Source organism: Mesoplodon bidens (genome assembly GCF_964165515.1).
Source record: "Mesoplodon bidens genome assembly, chromosome: 17".
NCBI classification, from domain to species: Eukaryota; Metazoa; Chordata; class Mammalia; order Artiodactyla; family Ziphiidae; genus Mesoplodon; species Mesoplodon bidens.
The window spans coordinates 68371463-68393491 of NC_138174.1; the positions used below are offsets into that span (position 1 = coordinate 68371463).

Consider the following 22029-nt stretch of genomic DNA (forward strand, 5'->3'; position numbering starts at 1 on the left):
TGCCAGCCCCACCAGAAACTAGGAAGAGATGAGGAAGTGTTGTACACAGAATCTCAAAGTCCATGACCCAGCTGACACCTTTTTTTTTTCCCCCATGGAAAGGCATTTTATTTTAAATATAGCAGTGTGTCCATGTCAGTCCCAAGCCAACACCTTGATTTGGGACTTCCAGCCTCCAGAATAAGTTTCTATTGTTGGGAGTCACCCAGTTTGTGGTACTTTGTTACAAACCTAGGAAACTAATGAAAAGCCTAAGTATTTGCCCAAGCTTACCCAGCTAGCAAGTTCTGGAGGCGGGACTTGAATCTAGGCAGTCTGTCACAAGAGGGCATTACACAGCCCTCTGGAGGACACAGAGCGTCCCCATGTTGGCTGTGAGCCGTAAGGGCATAAACAGAGTTTGCTCTGCGGACAACCAGCACAGCTTGAGATGAAGAAGGCTAACATAACCAGATGGAGCATATTATTAATATTTCTCAGAGATACACATACACAAAGTTCTTTTTTTAAAAAACATATTATTTTTATTGATATTGGTATAGTATTTTTTATAGATTTATTTATTTTTATTTATTTATTATTTTTTGGCTGCGTTGGGTCTTCGTTGCTGCATGTGGGCTTTCTCTAGCTGTGGCGAGCGGGGGCTACTCTTCGTTGTGGTGCACGGGCTTCTCTTGTCGCAGAGCACGGGCTCTAGAGCACGTGGGCCTCAGTGGGTGCGGCACGTGGGCTCAGTAGTTGTGGCACACGGGTTCTAGAGCGTAGGCTCAGTAGTTGTGGCACACGGGCTTAGTTGCTCCTCGGCATGTGGGATCTTCCCGGACCAGAGCTCGAACCCCTGTCCCCTGCATTGGCAGGCAGACTCCCAACCACTGCGCCACCAGGGAAGCCCAGCACATACACAAAGTTCTGAAAAAAAAATCTCGACATTGAGAGGGATGCTGATAAATACCATCCAATCATCCAGTGCTCTTGGTAACCGCATTAAAAGACAAAGTTTAGAGTCTTGCTAAGTCTCATATATAAATATACATACACACATATATGTGTATTAATAAACACAGACATACATATACACAGACATACATATACACCTATCTCCATTGACCAGATTCCTTGACACACATATTTATCTATAATGAGGAGGAGGTGATGGTGAACAGGGAGTTTCATTTTGTTCTTAGTAAAACTGAGGTGATTTCAGTCATTTCTGGTCTCCTAGTCTGGTTATAATATTCTGAGATTCTTAGATTCCAGTTCGATGAAGTTCATTTCCATCAGTTAAGAAATACTGTTGATGGACATTGTGTCTAAAGCTTGAGTGGCTTCTGTCATTTGGTGTATTTGAGATGAAGAGACACCTTTGAAGAAAATACCCCGAGACAGGTCAAAAGACCAAGACAGAAACCAAAGGAAGTGAGGGCTCCTTTTATTTTTCTTTCACAGAAGAAAATGAAGAAATCTCTGTAAAGATTTCTGATGAATAAACTCGTAGAACTGGGAGCTGGAGGAGTAGAGGTCTGAAAGGTTCCATCTTCTGGTCCAATAGTCCTTCCTCTCTCTCTTTTCCTTCTCAGGACATCTGAGAAATACAGCACATGCTCTAATTATGGGGCAGGGTAGGGGACACCAGCTTCCTGAGAAATGTGGATGAAACGGCAGAGAAGACAGTTCTAATCATTCCCCCTTAAAGACACATACTCTGCAACCCTCGAGAAATACTGAGTTTATGTACATGTTTAACTTACCAGACCAAAAAAATCATTGAGTCCAAAAAGTTCGAGGATTAACTCACCTGTTGAAGGTCACAAGACCAACTATGGCAGAATCTATATGAACACCTAGGTTTCCTGAATTTCCAAGCTAGTGCTTGTGTCTGAGTGTGTTTGTATAATTCTTGCCTGAATATGATATTATAGGTTTGACTTTATGAAATTTGCCACCTAAAACATTGTGTCTTGATTTGCTATAATTTATATTTTATAATTGTCTCAGGTTACCAGAATTCTAATGTTAAATCCCCCAATTTTAGCAGTAGTCAACCCAAAACCCACTTTAAAAATAAACATATCAGGATAATCTGTGGTATTTTAGTGGGTACTTTGAATAACAAACAGGATTTTGTTTCATGATTGTTTTCAGTAGCAAACAAGATTTGGTAACAATATCCACCACTACCACCCTGATTTAATACGTTGAATGCCCCATTTGAAGGAACTACCTTGGTTTGTTGTAAGAAAAAGAAAATGATTGAGGCTATAGTATGGGATTTTCAAGATGAAAGGAATCTTGGGGTTATTCAGTCCAATTTCTTTCTTTCTTTTTTTTTTTTTTGCTGTATGCGGGCCTCTCACTGTTGTGGCCTCTCCCGTTGTGCAGCACAGGCTCCGGAGGCGCAGGCTGAGCGGCCATGGCTCACGGTCCCAGCCGCTCCGCTGCATGTGGGATCTTCCCAGACCGGGGCACGAACCCGTGTCCCCTGCATCGACAGGCGGACTCTCAACCACTGCGCCACCAGGGAAGCCCTCAGTCCAATTTCTTAATTTTGCAGATCAGCACCCTGAGATCTAGAGAAATTAGATAACTAGATTCCTGAATTCTTCTATCTGCCAGCTTTAGCATTATTTAATTTTAAATAGTGAAATCTGATAATCTTACTGTTAGAATTCTTTCAAGGTGTATTGACTAATCCAGTTCTGAGCATGTGAGTTACAAAAGGAAACAGTGTCATCAAGCCACTAATCCATAGATTTTACTGGTACCACTTTTCCTAGAGCAAGAGGGTGCTCTCACGTTTACTACATTGCAACTAAACGGATCATGTTGGCTGTAATAGGAAAAACACAGCTTTTCAGCTAATAAACTGTATGACCTTGAGCGAGCTAATTACCCTTTGCTCCTCCTATTTGTAAAACAGGGAAACAAAAATCTGTCTCCCAGGCTCCTTATGGCAAAAAGACTAGCCTGTATAAAGTACTTTTCGCTCTACCTGCAAAGCAGTAATTGTTAGTTTTCCTTTCCTCTCTTCTTTTCCATTTTCTTGATCAAGGTTACGTGGTGGATTAGCGTCCAGGCAGGTCTAGAGCCCAGATCTTTCCATTTCTGGGGCAAAACTCCCTTCTACACAGAATTCTTCCATCATTCACATAGTAATGTTCTCAGAAATGGGAAACAGAAATATCTAAGAAGTCAGTTTTTAATTAGCCTGAGAAGCAAAATAGGGACTTGTACCTCTGTGTTGAAAACGGTCAAGTTTCTATTGCAAACCATGAAGTAATTGTAAAGTTAGTTAAGGGATCCTTGTCTTAGAATTTTAGATGTGGCATTGTTCTTTAGTTTCTTATACCTAGAGAGGCTGGGAGATCTACAGTGGCTCAGAAAGAGCAGGAGAAAAATTGAGTGTGTCTGTTATTAAATGAACTTGTTTGAATCCACTGGACAATAAGACAATGCAGGTCCTGGGAGTTTACTTATTTGACCAAACCAAATAGATTTGCAGGGCCAGCTGAGTGCTCAAATTAAAATATCTATTTCAGGGTTACCATGTGGCTCTAGCAGTGGAATACCTAGCTTATCTGACATCCAGAGAGAATCACTTTTTAACATCCTCCTCCTCTAGATAATAAAATTGTGGTCAGTAGTAATCATGGAATAATAATTAATCATCAAGATTTATTTCCAGCTTTATTAAGATAAGGTTGACATACAGCGCTGTGTAAGCTGAAGGTGTACAGCATACTAAGGGACATATATTCCAGAATAATAACCACAATAACTTGAGTTAACCTCTGTCATCTCATATAGATACAAAAAAAAAGAAAAAGTTTTTTTTCTCCTTGTGATGAGAACTCTTAGGGTTTACTCTCTTAACTTTGGAATATACTATACAGTATATTTGTATGTATATTAACTATAGTCATTGTGTTGTACATGACATACCTAGTACTTATTTATTGTATAACTGCAAGTTTGTACCTTTTGACCACCTTCATCCAATTCCCCTCCTATTCCCGGCTCTGTTAACTACAAATCTGATCTCTTTTTCTATGAGTTTGGTTTTTATGCTTGTTTGGTTGGCTGGCTATTTTTAGATACCATATATAAGTGAAATTATACAGTATTTGTCTTTCTCCATCTGACTTATTTCACTTAGCATAATGCCCTCAAGATTCATTCATGTGTCCCAAGTGGCAGGATTTCCTTCTTTCTTACGGCTGAATAGTATTTCATTATATATATACTATATATACATGATATATACTATATATATAATATATATACACATATATATCATATATATATATACTATAGCTTCTTTATCCGTTTATCCTATACCTATGCCTACCTATATCTACATTTATCTATTATCTATCTATCTACCTTTTTAAGACTTCAAAAAGACTTGAAGCCAAAAACATATAGCTAATCCAATAGCCACGTTAATTTTGGCAGTTTATTTGCATCCAAAGTATCAGTAGACTTGGAGGAGAGTTAAGTGCCATCCCCTTCAGCTTTTTTTTGTTTGTTCGTTTGGCAAAGAAAGGTACTATTACTTTTCATTGGTATATGCAAATGGCTAATTGATTTTTAACAGTTCTTCAATACTGGTAACGTATTTCCAATTGGAAACAGTTTGTTTTAATTTTTTAAAAAAAGCATCAACTTCTCCTCACTGTACACTAGTGTATCTTATCATCACTCTGAGTGGAATAGATGAGTGCCTTTGCATCTCTTTGTAAAAGGGATCACGGAATAGCGGTGGCAGTGCTGCAGTTGCATTGTTTATTTAAGAATCACAAACCCCATTTTATTCTGTCTCTGTTGGAATGCCCTTCCTGGATCAGTGGTGATCAAGGCTTTAGCTCATCTGGGAAGCACTGGAGACAGCCAACCAGGCCTCCATATTCTTACCCAAAAAAGGAGACTAAACTACTGGATGTTACCCTCCCCCGTGACTTGTCTTCCCTTTCCAGCGACTGGCAACAGGACTCACAGCCCTGGGAGCAACGCGAATAGCCTTTGGCTTTTTCATCCTTATTCCTTTGTGGGGGTTGTTTTGGCATCTCTCTCACATTCTTGTTTTGTGTGTTTGTTTTCTCTTGACTCCTTGAGAACATATTTGAAGGGCAACAGATTTATTCTCAAGGATGTTGGATGGTTCGTTTTAAGACGGTATTTTGTAGTTGTGGAAACAGAGTTATCTGGAGAAGAGCCAGAACTGGAGTGGTCTAGACAGCCGGGAATGGTGGATGTTCTGCTGGTTAGGACTTCATAGTGCCCTGGGCAAGGGCCACCCTTCGACCTGGACAATAGGAGGGGTTCTGCTCTGGTCCTCCTCTGCCATCCTTTCCCAAGGCGGAGTGGGGTGGGATGCCTGAGAGGCCAAGGGGACATCGCCACCTGGAGCGCTGGGCCCTGCCATCTCTGCTCCCCTGGGCTGAGGTGCCTGGGATCCAGGACCTTCTACCCCGAAGGTCCCCAAATCTCTTCCAGAGCCTGCTGTGGCTCTCCCCCCAGACAGTGGCAGTGCAGATGTCCTGAGGCTGGGCTGGTGGTCAGGGAGCAGCCACCGCAGGAGGAGCAGGGCAGGGCAGGGGCTGGCAGAGCTGTGGAAGCACATGTGGACCTGGGCCGGGCAGTCTGTGGGAATTCTCAGGCCCTCCCTGTGTAGGATAGAAACGGGGAGGACGGGGGCTTGCTGCCAGCTCTAGCCGATTTATTTGCATATCTAAGAGAGAAAAATGATCCCATCTTATACATGACTATACAGCAGGAAAGAGGATAATCAGGACCTACTGTTTGCAACTGTTGAGGTTTAAATTGTGTGCCCCTAAAAGACGGGTGAAATCCCACCACCAGGTGCTTGTGGATGTGACATTTGGGAAGAGAGTCTTTGAAGGTGTAATTAAGATGAGCCTCTACTGGAGTAGGATGGGCACCAATGACTGGTGCACTCATAAGGAGAAAGATGTGAAGACACAGACACACAGAGAAAAAAGCCACACGAAGACAGAAGCAGAGCCTGGAAAGCTTTCACAGCTAAGGAGCACCAAAATCACAGGCAACCATCCGTAGGTAGGAGAGAGGCATGGAAGAATTTCTTGCTCAGATGCTCCAGGAGGAATGGATCTGCAGACACCTTGATTTCAGGTTTTGGGGATCCAGAGCTGGGAGAGAGAAAATTTCTGTTGTTTTAAGCCATTCAGTTTATGGTACTTTGGATGGTAGCCGTAGCAAACTAATACACAGTAGATAAATTATTTTGCAAAATTAGATGTTTGCCGAAGCCATGTTATTGACACTGTAATGGAGATTACCTTGCTTTGATAATACAGCAACCTCATTCCCTGAGGTTGGCCAAAGCTCTTATTAACCTTGGATAAAGAGTAGAAATAGAAGATTATTTTCTTTCTAAAAAAAATTATACATTTATCTCCAAATAAGGTTGTACAGGCTATTACTTGGTAATTCTTGACAGTAAAAAAAAATCGGTTCTCATTTACTTTCCTAAATGGAGGAAAGTGAATCAAGAAGGCCCTACTGGGCATGAAGATTAGAAAGACCATAAAGACAGAGGACCCTGTCCTACATTGTCTGTCATCTTTGCCTCCAATCAGATGCTACAGGAAAAGCTGAAAACACATTACCTGACACAGTGTGTGCCCAAGATATTAGTATAAGTTGTAAGGAAAAAGGGCCCCCTAATCAAAAAAAATTGTATATTCTATGTAAAGTTAAATAGCTTTTTCATGAAAGGACCTCTGATGGGCTTCAGTGTGCTAATATATATCATGGCACGCTAAGAGAAGAATATAGCATGTCTCTTTCCATGTTTATTTTATCATAGAACCTTTTATGGAAGAAGTTTCTGAAACTGGACCTCCATGGACTAACTTTGGGTTGTAAGCACCTAAAATATTCCTTCTGCTGATGCTTCATTTGGTCAGTGTGGGATGAATAAGTCTTTTCCTATCATCTGTACATTTTCCTTATTTTTCCAAATCTCCCTCCATTTCAAAACTCTGTAACCTTTGACCCACAAACCATTACCCACCTCTGTCATATATACCTTAGTTTGGAGTTTAAGATGTTCTATCCGATATAAAAGAAGCACCGAGTATTCTTTTATTCTAGATACTTCATTTTCTTCTAAAGAGTTTTTATTTTCTTTGCAGTTGATATGGAGCTTTTTTATTGGGATGAACCATGACTGACATTTAACTTGTAAAAGTGGCTACTTCATGTAGTTTAACCTAATACACTAATATCATTAAAGAGTTGTTACAGTTACCGAGATACTTAATTCACCAAAAGAGGCTTAGCCACTTCAAGAATTTGGCTTAATACTTTTATAAATAGACTGGATGGTTGGCAGGAGAGATCACTTATGCTTGTAAATGATACCAAGTTGGCTGAGATTGACAATATCATGTAGGACCAGACAGGAATGCAAGACGATACAATCAGTTTGACAGAATAATGTGCACTTGATAAAATGAATCGCAATTAGGGTGCAGGGAAGGTTTGTTTGTAAAATAGAATAATTAATTCGAAAAATGCAACAGGAATAGAAACACTTACATGGACTGGGCCCCATGCAGGGGAGTTATAAAGTCATAGCCAATCACAGATCCAGGCTCTGCCAAGCATGCCCAAATGGCATGCCTCTGAGCCATTCATTCTGACCGACCATCTGGACTTCATCATGTGGATTTTGGCTGCCACCTCGAATGACTGTTGGCCCGAGATCAATGATTCCATTCCATTGTGGCTATGAATTTCAGGCATTAAGACATAGTACTGTTACCTTGAATAATACAAGAATTTTCTCTCTGTAACCCATTCAAACTCTACTCACCTTCCAAGGCCCAGTTAAAAGTCAAGGAAGTGTAGAAAATCTTTCCCCTCTTATTTCTATAGGTTGTAGACTACCTCCCTCAACTTAACATAAGGTCCAACAAACATTTCTGGCTGAAGATAACACAATCCTCTTTGCATATTAGCCTCAACTTTTCAGTTTGTAAGTTCCTTGAGGGCAAAGACCAAGGCTTGTATGTGTTTTGTACTTCTTTCTAATATGTACTCAATAAAACATTAGCAGGATTCTTCAAGCAGGACTTAATAAAATTAATAACCACAACAATAAAAACAGCAAAATGTTGATTTGAGAGCATGGAAGGTTGAGAAATTTTTGTGGCAGTAGATGAATATGGCTCTTAGCCTTTTGACTCTTGAACCAGATTACCCCATCAAGAAACAAAATATATACTTATTTTTCATGTCAATCTTATCCCAAAGTGGTATTTAATATATCTATACAATTTTATTACATATCAAATTCAAATAAATATAAGGCCAATGTTTAGTTTAGTGGAATTTCATGTGTTATAAAATGCAGTTAAATCGAAATTGTTTTTACGGGGCTTTTGTGTCTTGAATATGCCGGTGCTGGGTGGACTCCTTTAAGTGCTAAATTTTCTGATCATGTGGTTTTTCAGACCTCTGGTTTATTATCTATCCTAATGTCTCTATGAGTTAAGTGAATGTTTTTAGAATGATTTATTGAAGTTGATTATGAAAATAAAATCCACATACTTCATTATATGGTATATACATAGGATTACCCCTCAGTCACTGTCGTATACCTGTGTTTGAATTGATGATAGCTCGGTCCAGAACCAACATCACTCTTAAGGTCCTTAGTTACAGTAATGGTTTCCTTTGGAAAAGCATTTGAGTCTAACGGGATGTTGTTAAATTCTCAGGCCACGGTGCGTGTGACTGTGGAAAGTGCAGATGTGATGGAGGATGGTCTGGGGACGCTTGCCAGTACCCAACGACCTGTGCCCTGACAAAGAAACAGAGCAACCACATGTGCAAGAATTCTCAAGATATCATCTGCTCTAATGCAGGTAAGAATTCCATGCCCTGAGAATTCTTAAATGAAATAATCCAACGTGGGTTTTTAGTGGAAATAGGCAGGCGTTGAGAAATGTTGAACCTCCGAGTGAGACTGCTTTTGAGCATATTTTTTTGAAGTGAAATTCAGATAAATCAATTGGGGAAAATGTCCTCTTGCTGAGACTGGCAAGTCGGATGCTCTCCAGCTGTTCCAAATGCCTCCTTCAAGTAGGACAGTCCCTGGAAACACCACCCTGACAACATTTTAGGTAAATTGTGAGCCGTGATTTCGAATGCTGGATTAATCCTTTTAAAAAGGACTTGTATAAACGTACTTAATTATCTTCTGTTACAGATCAAGGGTGCTTTGAATTTATACCTTGGCATCAAATAGAACCAAACTTTTCAAATCTCATGGGGGTTTCCGATGCCCTGGATGTGAAAACCATTGCAGAATACAGTGAGAGCAAGATTTTTGTTTGACTAAAATATTTTTATATCTGATAGACGTCGTTTAAAAATATTTCTTAGAAATTTACAGAGGAGCTGTTAAAATTAATTACCAAAATCATATAAAACACAACAACTGGGGTTTTGGTTTCAATGGTGTTCAGCCAGTGTTACTATAATTAAATACTCTTTTAACAGTTGGGCACATAGAACCTCAAAGTCAGTTTTTTCTCAGCCCTGGTTGAACTTGAGAATGCTCCTGTCCTACACTGGAGGCTCTGATTTAATTGCTTTGGGGTCTGATATGGACTATAGTGGGTTTTTTTTTAAAGTTCTCTGGGTAGTTCTTACGTAGATCCAGGGGTGTGAGCCTCTTGCTCTGCATGCTAAAGGCCAGGCTTTGACCACATAAATGAGTATCTTCCCCCCTGAAGCTCCCATTGTTGGTAGAGTCCTTCTGCATTCAGAGCTGGGAGCTTTCCACAGTCTTTGACTGACAGGAATTGCTCTGTGTAGATTCAGTGCAGTAGGGTGTTTTGCTGATAGCAATCAGGTCTACTGCCAAGGCAAGCTGTGAGTGGTGCCTCCGGGGGACCGTGAGGAAAGTGCTAACGGTCAGATTACTTTCTGTGTTCACTGATACTCTCCTGGCTTCTCTCCAGCACTTCCGTTTTTCTTTTCCTCTCAGTAGAATTTCTCTACTTCCCGTTTATGACACTCACCCTCTAAACACACACATACACACACACACACATAGACACACACACACACTCACCATATAGCCTCTTTTGTTTGAAAACTTCATGTTTTCCAAACTTCTTTCAGTAATAAGACTTGAAATCAATTTCAGTTTTGTTTCTTTGTACTCTATTTTCAGATTGATGGATGGATTAATTGATTGATGGATTGGGTTTCAAATCCAGGATTATTTTTTCTTTTTAATAACACATTATAACCACATAGGGGTTAGTTTAGGAATCCAAAGATGTTTCAATGTTAAGGAATCTAAATGCATGATTCACTACATCAACACATCTTAAAGGAGAAAATTTACAGAAGTGTTTCAATAGATGATGAAACACATTGGATAAGATATAAAATACGTTTCTAAGGTATCTCTACCTCTATTTTTTAAACATGGGTACAATACTTTTATGTAATCTTACTGTCCATATTCCAATTGTGTCAACTGACCCAACAATGCCTTTTACATCATTGCGCCCACCTCTGTATAGGATCCAGTCTAGGGGCAGTGTTACGTCTGGCTGTCATATCTCTTCGATGTCCTTTAATGTGTCTTTAGACAATTTCCACAGGCAGCACAATCATTTTTTCTGTCTCTTACTCTCCTCTCAGTTTCTAAGCCTTTCAGGTTTACTTTGGGGATCTTGCTGTCACATAGCTTTCTTTTAATGCCTACTTCTTCCAGCCTAGTTCAGGACCACTGCCCCCAAACTGCATTAGTGTCTGAGTTCTCTATACTAATCTTTCCCCGTCATATCGCAGCGTGATTTGCAGGAAGCAGCTTGGAACAGAAGGGGAAGAGGAGGTATATGGAATGGGCCGAAGACTGAAGGGCAGGGGGAGATGGAGATGGAGCTGGGGACTAAAGGAGTTCCAGAAGTTGACTCCGTAGGGATGCAGAATGGCAAGGCACAGTCTGCAGAGCAAAGCAAGGCTCCAGCACCATTGCATCAGGAGTATATGCTGGTGTTCAAGACAGGGAGTCATCCTAGAAAGAGGCAGCTATATTAGGCAGAATGAAAAGTCAGAGCTAAAATAATCTAGCATAAAACAGAAGACCAATCCTAGAAACTGAGTTAACTGGCAATCAAGAAAGAGATGCAGGATGACACAGCATGAACACGCGAGTCTGGCACTTTTGCCTGGGCTTCCATATGCCGTATCTTGGAGCCTCAGTTGTGAATTCTACTTGATGAGTAAGACAGGAAGTCTCTGAACTGTTGTAAACTTCCTGCATCACCCAGGAACAGTTCAGATGTGTGGATTGGCGTGAGCCAGCCTGTGGGGGACGTCAGTGAGAAGTTGTAGAATTCAGAGGCAGAGGCTGTTCCTTCCCGTCTTTCCTGAAAACGATGACTGCATACATAGCCCTAACTGTGTTACACCTCTCTCCCTACCCATGAAGGGCTCCTGGTATTCCAACAGATAAATTCTAAAATTCTTGACCAATATTCTTGATCCTATACTGTCTGCCTTTAGCCTACCCTTTTTTCCACACTAAAGCCAGACTCTTCACTGTTAAATTCTCCATCCTTATTCCTTAGCCCAGGCTCTTTCTTCAACATCACAAGTTTTTTCTCCATCTCCACTTGTTGAAATTCTATCTATACATCAAGTGCCAACTCAAGAACTTACTCCCCTACTGTGCCTTTCCTCCTTCACAGAGCCAGACTGAGGTTTATACTATCTTTATAGCATTTGTCACAAATCTGTTGCAAATGCCTTTGCATCATCTGGTTTCATATAGATATATGTATATGTAAAAATTATCAATCACCTAGCTCTTTCTTCTTGGTCTATGATTTACTTAGTTTTAATTTTATCCATCTTATCTTCTATAGCACTTATGACTTCGCCAATAATATAATAAGCAATGAGAAAATTTGCTGAATGGATAAAAGTGGATGGTTGAAAGACAGCATAAATAAATGTGAAAATGAAAAAGACAGGTGATAATTAGAGAACAAAATGAGATGAGGCAATACCATGAATTGTAGCATTAGATTGGAAACGAACTTTTATAAATTAAAATAGTTTTCAGGGAATAAAAGCAAGAAAACGACGTTTAATAGAAGTAAAATTCACACAAATATTCTCAAGGAAGAAAAATAACAAGCTCAAATTCTGCAGAATCACCATTTATATGTGACTGTGAGAGAAAGAACCCTTACAGAGGATAGCAAATCACAAGTGACCTGTGTAACAGAATCATGCAGAGAGTATGAAAACAGGAAGTAGTGGGATCCATAAATATAAAATGTGTCTGGAGAAAATATTTGGGAATATGGCTAATATACTCGATGTCTTAATGGGAGAAGACAAAGAACCCGACATTTTCTGGAAGTCTACAGTGTGCTAGACACAGTAGCATTTTTAGATAGATGACTGGGTGATGTATTTATCACTTGATCCACACAGCAGCTCTATGAAGAAGACGTTATTTGCAGATAAGGAATTTGAGAGTTAGAGATAAAAGTAATGACCTCAAATATGTATAGCTAGTGGGGATTAAGACCTGGATATGCCTGCAAATCTACCTTAGTCCTAAATCTGTGCTCTTTCTGGTACACCACATACAGAATTGCCAGTATCCAGTAGCTCATTTCAAATATCCATAGTATCATCTTCGGTTCCTTCCCATCCTTTACCTCTCATACCCAGTCACCGAGTCATCTTTTCTTTCTCCTGAAAATATCACCATGTGTATTTGCTTTTTTCTAAACTCACAGCCATGACCTGGGTCAGCCTCTATCTTCTTTCCTGCAGACTAATGAACTAACATTCCCTCATATCCACTTGGCCTCATTTCAGTTCATTCTCCATATGACAACCAGAGTAACAGGGTGGGAATGAATACCTGATCACATGACTCCCTTGTTGAAAATATTTCAATGGCTTCTCATTTTTCTTCTTGATTCAAGTTGGAAATGTTTAATGTGACCTCTTAGACTTCTGTAAACTGCATCCTTAGTTGCCTTTTTCCTTTCATGACATTTTCCACTTCATTTTCTGCTATACGCCAGCTGTCTTTTTCTTTTTTCTCTTATTTCCTCTTTTACCTCAGAGCCTTTGCTGTTGTTTCTTGCTGGGAGTGGGCTTTTTCACCTTCTCAATTCTCTTAGCTATTATTTTTACTTGGCTTTCAGTTCTCAGTTTAAGAGCCATTCCCCAGGGACTCTATCTCTGACTACCAGGTCTCAGTTAAATCCCCTTACTATGTGTTTCTGCAACACTTTGCACTTCTCCCCTGATTTTATCACATTGCTTTTTACTCATATAAAACTTTAAGAGGAGGATTATGGCTGAATCAATCTCCCATTGCATTTCCAGAGTCTAGGATGATACTGGTGAATGGCAAAGTCTCAATTACTCTATGGTGACTGCTGTGATGATCGATTAAAAATTTAAAATAAGCATTAAAAAGGAAGCTCCTCAAATGGACATTCTACTTCTCAATATCCTTTGAATGCCGTTTTATTGTCAGTGAAATCACTCTTGGGGTTGTAGTCAAATCCTCAAACTTGGCTGGGTATGTTGTGTGTGGTAGACTAGATGACTCCAGTGCCTCTGTATCACCTTGAGCTGCCCTGAGGTTTTGGTGAGGTCCCAGGACTCTATGCATAAGAAAACCCACTCTGGTCCCATAGTCATAATGACATGGCTATCAGTTTAACACTGTGGGTATGATATTATTAGGGACACCTAAGGTTTTCATTTATGCATTTGATAATGAATTCTACAAATATTCATTATATAAATAATATGTTCAAATATTGTGCAAAGCATTGAGTAAATAACTGGTGAGGAAGATAAGCAAGGTTACTTCTCTCACAAAGCTTAGAATTTTCTGCTTTAGTTCACCTAAGACCCAGGTGTAATTAGAAGATATTCATTCACGCATTGATTGGATAGACATGTATAAAGTAGCTCTGCTCTTGGGGAGGTCAGATTCATGAAACTATTAGAGGTCAATCATAATAGCTGTGTGCTATAAAATATAACTGCTGGGCTACAATAATCCCAAGAAAGAATGTTATTATCTATCTCATCATACCCACAGTAAAACCTAATTGGAATACTAAATTGATTCGAATTGGCTTTATCTATGAAAGAGATAGGTTAAAATTCATTAATTATAATTTATATGCATTTAACAATAATTTTTGCTCTGTTTTAATGATTTAGGTACATGTCACTGTGGCAGGTGTAAGTGTGATAATTCAGATGGAAATGGACTCGTTTATGGTAAATTTTGTGAGTGTGATGATAGAGAATGCATAGATGATGAAACAGAAGAAATATGTGGAGGTATGTATATTAACTTGGCAGAAATTAATAAAAGTACTTGATTTTTTCACCTATTTCATTGCACTTTTATTTCTATGAATTTCTGTGCTAAGTTTACTCATTTAAGTTGAACCTATGTTTATTTGGAATACACTTCGTATAGGGAAAGTTAGACTAAGGCATTCAGAGCAAACTAGTACATCTTAAAAATTGTTTATAGATTTTATTCTTTAACCATTATTTATTGAAGTATAGTTAATTTACAATGTTGTGTTAGTTTCAGGTGTACAGCAAAGTGATTCAGATATATATATGTGTGTGTGTATATGTATACACACATATATATGTATATTCTTTTTCAGATTCTTTTCCATTATAGTTATTACAAGATATTAAATATAGTTCCCTGTGCTATACAGTAGGTCCTTGTTGTTTATCTGTTTATACAGTGGTGTGTATCTGTTAATCCCAAACTCCTAATTTATCCCATCCCCTGTGGTAAAACATGTTTGTTTTCTATATCTGTGTGTCTATTTCTGTTTTTCAAATAAATTCATTTGTATAATTCTTTTAGATTCCACATATAAATGATATCATATGATATTTAGAGCAGACTAGTACTTTTTAAATGCAAAATCAGATTGTTTCCCAAGGAGAGCCAGATCAATATGGCGACAGGCCAACTGCATGGTTCTGTAGTGGTCCTAGCTGGACTCTATCTTCTCTGCTCACCTTAACTGCTTTTATTCTGCCTCTTTTATCCCAATCTCTCCATTGCATGTTTTAATTGCATTGTCTTTCCTGTTCGGAACCATAAAACTTTAAATAGTCTCATGTCCTATTGGGGACATTGAAGGCCAATAGGATTATTAGCCTAGAATCTATCCCTCCCCACCGCACACTTAGATAACTTTTTTCATGATTGTTTCTACAGACCACCATTACCTCAGTCCATTTTTCTGTTGTACCAGTTATTGCATGCTTGCTAATGTCAAGCACTGCAATAAGTACTTCACCTTCATTGGGTAACTTACCAGCATTTGGAATGACTTACCAGGGTTGAATGGAATTTAGACCCCTGTCTGTCTGATGCCAAAGACTGTGCTGTTGACCCCTCACCATAGAGAATTGCCCTGGAGTTTGGAGCTCCGTGAGAAAAGCCTTTCTCACCACCCGCAGTGCCCTTCTCTTCTGCTTACCTATCTGCAAGCTTGTGCCCAGAGAGAGTTTCAGTCGTGCTGGCACAGGAGAGGAAAGTAAACAGCAGTGAGAATCCCTTCAGTTTAGGTAAATTCTTCTCCACTGTTATTAAGCGTTTTAACCTGGTTACCTCTGGCCTCATCTCTCTATCCATCAGTAATTGCTTCTTTCGTTGAAATCTGTAAAGTCTCCGTGCATGGAATCCTATCCTGCATACCAGATGGGTGATCAGAGGAGTATTTTCCCTTGAAGGATCAGGAGCAAATGGGGCGAGGGGGAGCCGGAGGGCCATGCAGTGTCACTAAGCTGTCCTTTTGTTTACAGAAACACATTGTGGCTTCAATTCCTGTGGTCCTCCAGATGCTCTTAGTTTAGGTCAGCTTGGTTTTTTCTCTCTGGTTTCCTTGCTGTACAACCAACCAAGATAAAACCAACAAACACGAACCTTCATTTTTCAAGCCAGTGACCTAAGCTGGATGCTGCTCAGACAATTCTGCTGAAGGGCTCATTCCAAAATAATTAGAAAAAATAGATAAATCTACCCACAGATATTATGTGTGTGTCCTGATATCTTATTTCCAATTATTACAGATCAAAAAAGAGGAAGGGAACATGTGTGAAGCCAGTGTTTTCTGATGCACACCACCAAAGCAAAGTCTATTTGCATGTGTAAATATAAACATTGAACTGGAAACAACAGGAAGTGTTTAACTCTCAAGCTTTCCACTCATTATTTCCGTTGGTTTGAGGCTAAAGCAATTTCATGGTGCAAAGTCTCTGACCACAGATACTAGCACTCCAGTAAACAGCCTCTGGGGATGACCTTGACTGGGATTCTAGATTTTTCCGTGTGTCATTCACGTAAAACCAGTCTGTTGAGAGGTGATCCTACAGCCCAATAATGGAGCAATTCAAAAGCAGATTTTCTTACACCATTAGTTTGCACAAAGCAGAGAATGATGCTCCTTGTCTGGAGTGTGTATTGTCCTGAGGCTTATATTTTATGTCAATTATTCAGATATGTCTTATTACAGTATTTTCATTTGAGCTATGAATATATCTGCTTAATTTTCCACCTATATCTGCATACAGTATAGCCTTACATGATTTATCCTAGTAATCCTACTCGCCTCTACCTCAATGATTTTTTAGTAGAACCCCAATTCAATGCTGAATTTTATAAATGTACAAAGAATTTGGGTTTGAAGAATGAAGATTTATGATCATTTGTTAATCTCATGGTAAGCCTTACATAGATAGCATCTTAAATAAATTTCCTACAATGACAGAAGAATAAATTTCTGAAGATTTCTGAGATTATAGCGGAAATTCTACTTTTTGAAGTTTTAAAGAAAAACCTGACTCCTAGAAAAGTTATCTTGCTTTCTTCCAGTGTAATCCTCAAGTTCCTAAGGCTTGTGATGTAATACTGGAATGTGATTTTTTTGTGTGTGTGTATACATATAGAGATATTTTGAAGTTTCTAAAAAAAAGTATAGCTTTTATATTTTATTATTGATAGAATCATCTGATAGCCTTTATGTTTGCTTAAGTGAACAAATTAAAATTTGCTGTAGAAATGATCATTGTCTATTAGCTTAAAAAGAGGTTTTCTGTGGATACCCCGATTACAGCTCATTTAGACAGAAAACATGGCATGGTATGCTTGGGTCCCTGTCTCTTTTTCTCTATCTCGCTATAGCACGTTCTCTTCATCTCTCACTCTCTCTGTCTCCCTCACGTATGCCTGCTGGCAGGAAGTTTCATCTGAGAGACAAGAATGTCATGAGACCAGAATATTCTACTGTATTTCTCCCTTCACATGTGAGTGTCTCAGGCCCTACTGACACTCATGCCATTGGCCAGATATGCCATAGTGTTTAGAAAGGAAAATAGCCTCACAATTGGTTTCCCATGGCCCTCTGGGATGATGACTGTTGGAGAAGAGAGAGGCAAGAGCAAAGGCTTTAGCCATAGACTCTGATAAACCATAAATTCCTGTAAACCACAAAGAATAGACTAAAAACCAAAATGGCCCTGGTTTTCATCAGATTTGCAAGAACAAGAGCATACATTCATGGTTGGGTAGCATAACTACAAAAAGGGAGGATATAAAAAGTGATTTGGGATAAAAGGTATTGTCATCTTTTGGGAATTTGTAGGATTGCTGGACATGGGTGCAGGAAGTGATGATGTGGCTGTTCATTACAGATTGTTTGGACATAAGTACAAACAAGCAGAGTAACAGTTTACAGCATGGAGGCAGCTGAAATTGTGCGGAGGCATCTGGACACAAAATGATGGGCTTTCCTTACCTAGCATTTGTATCCTCTTGACAGATAGGAGGGGAATTTGATTGTAAGACCAAGGGTTCATGGTATTTTCTTTGTAATTAGTAGTTTAAATGACTACTAAACATGATTTAGCTGAAAACTCTTTTCCATGTGGTAAGACACAACAGCTTGCAGGACACAGTTGAATGAATAGATGAAGTATTTTCTCTGGTTTAAGAAATGGTCATTAATAATGTGCATCCAGGGAAGTATGCACCACTGCTTTCTCAATGGTTGATTTCAAATATCAAGAAATGCTCTTAGAGTGAATGCTTATATACATTTGAGTTTGATGTACACATCTGAGATCGGAACATAATAGACTTGCACAGTCTTTCATGCCATTTCTTTAAAATTCTGTCATTTTAATCAGCCACTTGGCTAGGACAAGTTAGAGGACACCTTGACTTGCTTTATGTGTGTAATTATGTAGGTATAGGCACACCTATGATGTTTTAGGGGCAAACTATATAATTTGATTATTTTAAGCAAGGGCTGTGGAGCAGGTGGATTATTTCCAAAAGCAAAAATGACCACCAAGAGGTAGAAAGTTAATTCTGCTTTTAAAAGTTGCTTTTCTCCTCACTGTATAAAATTCATTTTGGGTAAAGGCCACGGAAAGTGTTACTGTGGAAACTGTTACTGCCAGGCTGGTTGGCATGGAGATAAATGCGAATTCCAATGTGACATCACCCCCTGGGAGAGCAAGCGAAGATGCACATCTCCAGATGGCAGAGTCTGCAGTAACAGAGGTGTGTCTTTCGTACTCGTTACTATGTAATTGGGAAAAAAACAAACCTCTTAATTATTAACCCAGCGTTTCTCTATATTTCCTTCCATGTGGAAGTCATCTTTTATAGTGTTTGACTTTGATGTAAATCAACATTTCCTACACCAACAAGCTTCTCTTTCTTATTTTTTATCGGGCAGGAAGCAGAAAGATAAGAAAGTTACTGTCATACTTTCAGCCTCACTGAGCAGATAGTTAACAGAGGGACTGTAATTTCTTTGGCAGCCATCCAGAAATGGCATAGTACAGGGAAAAGGCAATTCTTGTAGATACTTCTGTTGAATGTCTCTTGACTAACAGAACTATCTACAGCATGAGCATCTAATTATCCGGAGAGCATTCCAAAAAAAACTCTCGTCTTAATTATGAGTAAATTGAAGGCTTGTGTTGCCATACAGAATTGATATGGAGTCATTTAACTTTTACATGCAATAATAAAAATGTGATATTGAACAAAATATAGCCATGTGGAATTGAGAGTGACTTTAAGCAGGAATTTAAAAAATATATTAGTATTGCTAACATATAATTTAACGCGAGTTAACTAAGCGTTTGATATCAAGTCAAATAGTTTTAAACACTTTTAGGAAAATCCTTGCAAATGCTTGTTCTTTTTCCCTTTGTCAGCTGTACTGGTAGATAAAGAGCCATGTTGGACTCTTCTGACTACTTGAAGATATCAGTGAGTGGTCAATTTCCTTCTATACAGTAGTAAAAATCTAGAAAGCTGGAAACTTATTTTTTTTTCATTTCTCTAAATGAATGATACACTTTAATAGGTAATGCTTACATGAAATGCTGGGCACACAACCGAATTTATCTTTTTACAGGCTGTCATAGAAGAGTGAAATGCGCCAGGTTTCTGTACATAGAGAGAAAGGAAAGCAAAGGCCTGACCTTGGACCAAAATTATAAAGAAAAGTCCTCTCTTTAATTTTTGCAGAGTAGATCTGATTATATATCATACTAATTCACCTATATTTTCCTTTAATATGTAAGCTCTGCATGGACCATGACTGCATGAATTCCCCATTGATGAACATTTAGGTCACTAGTGGTTTTTCAATAACATGAATACCATCATATTTAATATCCCTGTATGTGTACTTTTGTGTACTTTTCCTTTCCTTTAGATGTATTAATTGAAGTGTGCTGTTATATGTAACACACATTTAAAAAGTATATGTTGTGAAATTGCCACCCAGAAAGTTGGACATTTTGTACTCCATACCCTCACCAACTCTTGATCCTAACAATCTTTTTTATTTCTGTCAACCGTATGTCTGAAATAATTTCTAACTCACTATTGTTTAAAAGTCCCTCACCCCTTCATCATGGTAGCTTGAATGGTAAACATTTTTATGTTTATCTATCATCATAACTTCTCTCCACAGAATTGCCAGTTGGTGTTCTTTGCCTTTGTCTATTTTGCTGTAGGCATATTTGTCTTTAGATATGAATTCATAAGAATTGTTTATATGTTTGTGAAAGTAGCTTTGTCTTTTACATACATATGACCACTTGTTTCAGCTGTTTTTATCTTTTAGTTTGTTTTTGGTGTCTTGCTCCCAACCAAAATTTTAGATTTTTATGTCGTTAAAGCTTTTTCTTTTTTCCTTTAAATAATTTGCTTTGAGGCTTTTGAATAAAAATGAATTTATTTCATACTTTATGGTTGTATTTTATATCCTTAAATCTTTAATCTAGCTAGAATTTACTTTGATCTAAGAGGTAAGAAAGGGATTTAACCTTGTTTTTTGTTTTTTTTCACAGTGATTAACTGGTTACGCTAAAGATGATTATTAAAATTCACACAAAGTTAATATGATTTACAACTAAGCATTTCTCCTATACAAATCTCCAAACGACCAAAGTTATATCTCTCCACCTACACCAATGTCCTCTATAACCTGAGCTCATCTGATCCAGCCAACCTTACTTAGTCTTCCTAATATGCACCTTCTGCTCCAATGAGTCAGGTCTACTTAGGATCCCCACGTCCATTCCCACCCTCCTTTGCTCATTCTTGCTTTCTTGACTTTCCTTGAGTTGTTCTACCTTCAGTCCTCCTAGAACATTTCCCATTCTCTATGCTTATCCAAGCCATCTACCTTAATTACTTCAGCCCACACTGATTTCCCCTTCCCCAAACTCTTACAGTATTTATGTCCTAGTTTACAAAACGTTAGTACTTGAGGTGCTTGTTTGTTTTTCATTAGCGTTTTTTTTGGTCAAATAAATTGTAAGCTTCTTGAGGGCAAGGATTACATCTTACGTTAATTGTGTTGGTATTATCTTCGAGTCAAACCAGCACGGTGCTCATTTCACATCCTGCGATCGCACATAAGTATAGACATCGATAATAACTTTTGTTTATTAAAGAATCTCTACTGTTAACTTTAGATGGTGTTTTCCTCTATAGAATATTTTTCCTGAATACGTGTATTTTCCAAATATAAAGTAACAACAGAAAAAAAAAGAGCAATGTGTAAGATGCTTTCTCTCATGATTTTTCTTCACTAGACCCATTTAAAATTATTTTTACCCTCTAGGGATTTGTGTGTGTGGTGAATGTTCTTGCCATGATGTTGACCCGACTGGAGACTGGGGGGATATTCATGGGGACACCTGTGAGTGTGATGAAAGGGACTGCAAGGCTGTCTATGACAGATATTCTGATGACTTCTGTTCTGGTAAGTGCTCACCTAACTCCTGTTTTTAAATAATAAAATAGTCATTTCCCCATTTTCAAGGTTTACTCAGCTTCTCACAGAAACCATAAAAGAATGGAATGTGCCTTCTAAAGAATTCGGTATCCATAGGACTCCTAAAAGCAACGTGAAAAACTGTTAGAGGAATCACACATTGGGCAAAGATTTGAGATGAAAATGCACCCACTCTCTGAAAATTAGTCTAATTCCTCACCAAGAAGAACTATTACCTCCAAGTATTGAATACTCAACCATGAGAATACAAAGCTAGCAGACCTGACCATGAACAGGAGAGGTACCATTATGGCAGCCATATCAATATAGTACAAGACTTAGGGCAATATAGTTCTTATAGGTAGTTTAATACATTGCTTCTTTGGTATGATTTATATACTAAAATTGTTCTGCAGTGCAGCCTACAATTGAATATCAATTAGTGGTTTCAGAAATTCTATTCCATGAATTTTTATGGAACAGATACTATTTTCCAGGCTCTCGATACTATTTGCCAGTGGCCTCTGGGCCACTGGTACCAGCAGTGAAGGAGACAAACATGATCCTTGACATTATGGAGTTTGTAATCTAAATGCAAAGGAAAAAAAAAAATCCTACC

General features: G+C 38.6%; 1 protein-coding gene across 2 annotated transcripts in view; it reads left to right on the plus strand.

Annotated features, from left to right (window-relative positions):
- ITGBL1 (integrin subunit beta like 1) overlaps positions 1-22029 on the plus strand; it is a 208687-nt gene that overhangs the window by 83863 nt on the left and 102795 nt on the right. For both annotated transcript variants that reach the window (XM_081214839.1, XM_081214840.1), the window contains exons 3-6: positions 8766-8912; positions 14281-14403; positions 18527-18667; positions 21258-21398. In XM_081214839.1, coding sequence (XP_081070965.1) covers positions 8766-8912; positions 14281-14403; positions 18527-18667; positions 21258-21398 — 552 coding nt within the window. The remainder of the gene's footprint in view (positions 1-8765; positions 8913-14280; positions 14404-18526; positions 18668-21257; positions 21399-22029) is intronic.